This window comes from Cynara cardunculus, unplaced genomic scaffold (assembly GCF_001531365.2).
Source record: "Cynara cardunculus var. scolymus isolate 2C unplaced genomic scaffold, CcrdV1 Un_Scaffold_5842, whole genome shotgun sequence".
Taxonomy (NCBI): Eukaryota; Viridiplantae; Streptophyta; class Magnoliopsida; order Asterales; family Asteraceae; genus Cynara; species Cynara cardunculus.
Window position 1 is genome coordinate 2,982 of NW_020202625.1, and position 3,172 is coordinate 6,153.

General features: G+C 37.2%; 1 protein-coding gene across 1 annotated transcript; it reads left to right on the plus strand.

Moving 5' to 3' along the window:
• The first annotated feature begins 111 nt into the window (after positions 1-111).
• On the plus strand, positions 112-2,882 carry LOC112504508 (TMV resistance protein N-like). The gene is made up of 3 exons (XM_025108446.1): positions 112-861; positions 993-1,301; positions 1,380-2,882. Exons 1-3 carry the CDS (start codon positions 112-114, stop codon positions 2,880-2,882), a joined length of 2,562 nt encoding a protein of 853 aa, XP_024964214.1.
• The last annotated feature ends 290 nt before the right edge of the window (positions 2,883-3,172 follow it).

A 3,172-nucleotide genomic window follows, 5' to 3' on the forward strand; every position in this document is an offset into this window, starting at 1 on the left:
GACTTTATGGGATGCTGTTTTTTTGAAAATGTCCAACGAGTAGCAAAACATAAAAGCATAACTGAAGTCCAAATGCAAATTATTAATAGCATCTTAAAAACAAGAGTTGAAATGTTAACGAATGTGAGTGATGGAATCAAGTTAATAAAGGAGAGGATGGCATCTAAGCCGATCTTGCTTGTTCTGGATGATGTGGATGATCGGGAGCAGTTAGAAGCATTAGCCGGTTCCCCTGATTGGTTTTGCCCCGGAAGTTTTATTATTTTCACTGGTAAAGACAAACAGTTGCTAAGGTCTCATGAAGTGGATAACATTCATGACATGTCATTTTTATCGATTCATAAAGCCAGGGAGCTTTTTCATTTGTATGCTTTTCGCCATAAGCATCCTACAATGGATTTCATGGTGCTCTCTGACCACGTTGTGAAGTGTTTGCAAGGGCACCCTTTGGCTCTTATAGTTATGGGTAGTCATTTGTATGGCAAGTCTATGGATGTGTGGCAAAGTGAAGTGGGTATACTCCAAAAATATCCTGATGCAGAGATACAACAAAAGCTTAGACCAAGTTTYGATGCGCTAGACTTCGATAAGAAAAACATATTTCTTGATATCGCCTGCTCGTTCATTGGGGAAGATAAAGATTTTGCRGCGAGTGTACTAGGAAGCAGTGCACATGCTAATATCCAGGTTCTAGTAGACAAGTCACTTATTACAATCTCTCGAGATAATAATTTACTTCAAATGCATGACTTGATTCAAAGCATGGCAAGGAGAATTATACATGAGGAATTTGTGGTAAAGGAAGTGTGGAGCAGACTATGGAATTTATCAGAGTTACGTAACGTATTGAGCAAAAATAAGGTAAGAATTGGCATATAAATCTTTTTTCTATGTAATACATACTTTAAGTAATTGCATATGTTACTCATTTGCATATAAGTTATATGTTTCCATAATATTCAGAATTTGATAATCTTATTACTTGTATCTAGGCAATAGAAGGACTGGAAGTTCTTGACCTTTCTCTAAAGCAATCTAGTCCAAACTTTCACATAGACGGTGAAGCTTTTGAAGATATGAAAAATCTGCGAATCCTAAAAATTTCTTATGGGGAACTCGAAAACTTTTGGGAGGACTCTAAGGTGAATTACTCTGGAAGGTTAAAAGCTTTATCGAATGAGCTAACGTTGCTTTATTGGAATGGATGCCCTTTCGAGTTCCCTTTGGATTTTTATCCAGAAAACATTGTGGTTATTGACTTGTCTTACAGCTACTTAAAAACTCTATGGACGACACCTAAGGTAATTATTCGTTCATGAATTTCTTCTTTCATTAACACCCCATGATTTAAGTACCAACATTTTTGTACGGGATGTTAGTGTTTTGCAAGGTTGAAAGTAATGAAGCTAAGGCATTGCCGTAACCTAACAAATACCCCCGATTTCACAAGTATTACAAATCTCGAGGAGTTAATTCTTGAAGGTTGTATTAACTTGGTTAAAGTCCACCCATCTTTTGGAATGCTCAAGAAGCTTGTTGTTCTAAATATGAGATATTGCAAACGTTTTAGGAGATTCCCCTGCAAAGTCGAAATGGATTCTCTTGAAGTAGTGAATCTCTCGGGTTGCTCAAAATTGGACAAACTTCCTGAAATTTTTAGCACAATCCAGACGTTGAGGGAGTTCTCTATTCATGGAACCGCCATAACTGAGCTTCCTTGTTTTGTATTCTCTCAATGCAACCTTCAAGTATTGGGATTTGGTGGACATGAGAAGAGGATCCGGTCTAGATGGTGGGGTTCAATTTCTCAACTTTCATGGTTACCAAGTAAGATACAACATCCCCAAAGTCAAAGTCTACTAATGCCTTCATTGGCAGATTTATGTTTCTTACGGGAATTGAATTTTAGCCACTGCAATATATCGGAAGTGTCTGATAGCATTGGATGCTTATCATTTCTAGAATATCTGAATTTGCAAGGGAACATATTTACTAGCTTTCCAGCTGGATGTTTGAGTCAACTTCCTCGTCTTCACCATCTTCAACTTTCTGGTTGCAAGGAGCTGGAAGTGCTGCCAGAACTTCCACCTAGCCTAAAAACTCTTTATGCATCTTATTGCACCTCCTTGCATCAACATCCACCTAACAACAATTATTATATCCACTCGTTTTCCATGTATTTTAACGGTTGTCCAATATTGTTTAGGAATCTTAGTATTGAAAGCCAGGTTTGTATGTCGCAACCTTTACCTGATCATAACCCATCTATAACCACCCAAATTTCTTCTTTGCTTCAATTTATGGAGCTCCCGAGTAACACATGTGGAATCTTCGGTGGACAAGAAAGACAATTCTTCCAAGGTGACCTTTTGGAAATAATATATCATGGAAATAGAATTCCACAATGGTTTACAAATACAAAGATGGGAAATCACATACATGTCGAACTGCCTCCAAATTTCTGCTACAACAAGTTCAGGGGATATGGAATTTGTGTTATTTTCACGCAGAAAAGGTCTTATGGTCGCCACAATTACAACAATGCACCAAGGTATCGTGTGGACCACTTTGATGGGACTTCTTTGCTTGAATTTTATCCATTTGGCTATAGTTACACTGGAATTCGTAAGTCAGATATGATATGGTTTTGTTTTACGACTTGGGTTGATCCTAATTGGCAGGAAGCAAAGAATTTTGTTACTTTTTCTATTGTACATGATGATGATCTTGAGGTAAAAGAATGTGGTTGCAGACTTGTTTTTGATGAAGATATAGAAGAAACGACGAATTTCAGTCTCACTCAGGACCTCCCGACTCCAACAGAAGAAGGAGGTGCCATCCAAATGTGGAGGAATAATCGACGTTTCTTTTGGTCGTTGTAGGTGGTCTGATTAACAAAGTTGTATTATGGTGCTACCTAATTATCATACTTTGATGAGGGATTTCTATCACAATAATCACAATCGGGTTACCAAGTGATTGGTTATCACATTATGATAACAATTAATGGTTATGTATCACAGTAAAATGAACTTATGTGTATTACAAGATCATCACAGTTAATACATCTATTAGGGGTAGATGATTGTATGTGAATCACATCAGTATCATAGTTAACACATTTCTATTAGGGCTCAATGATTGACTATCAAACCATTGTTATCACAAATGT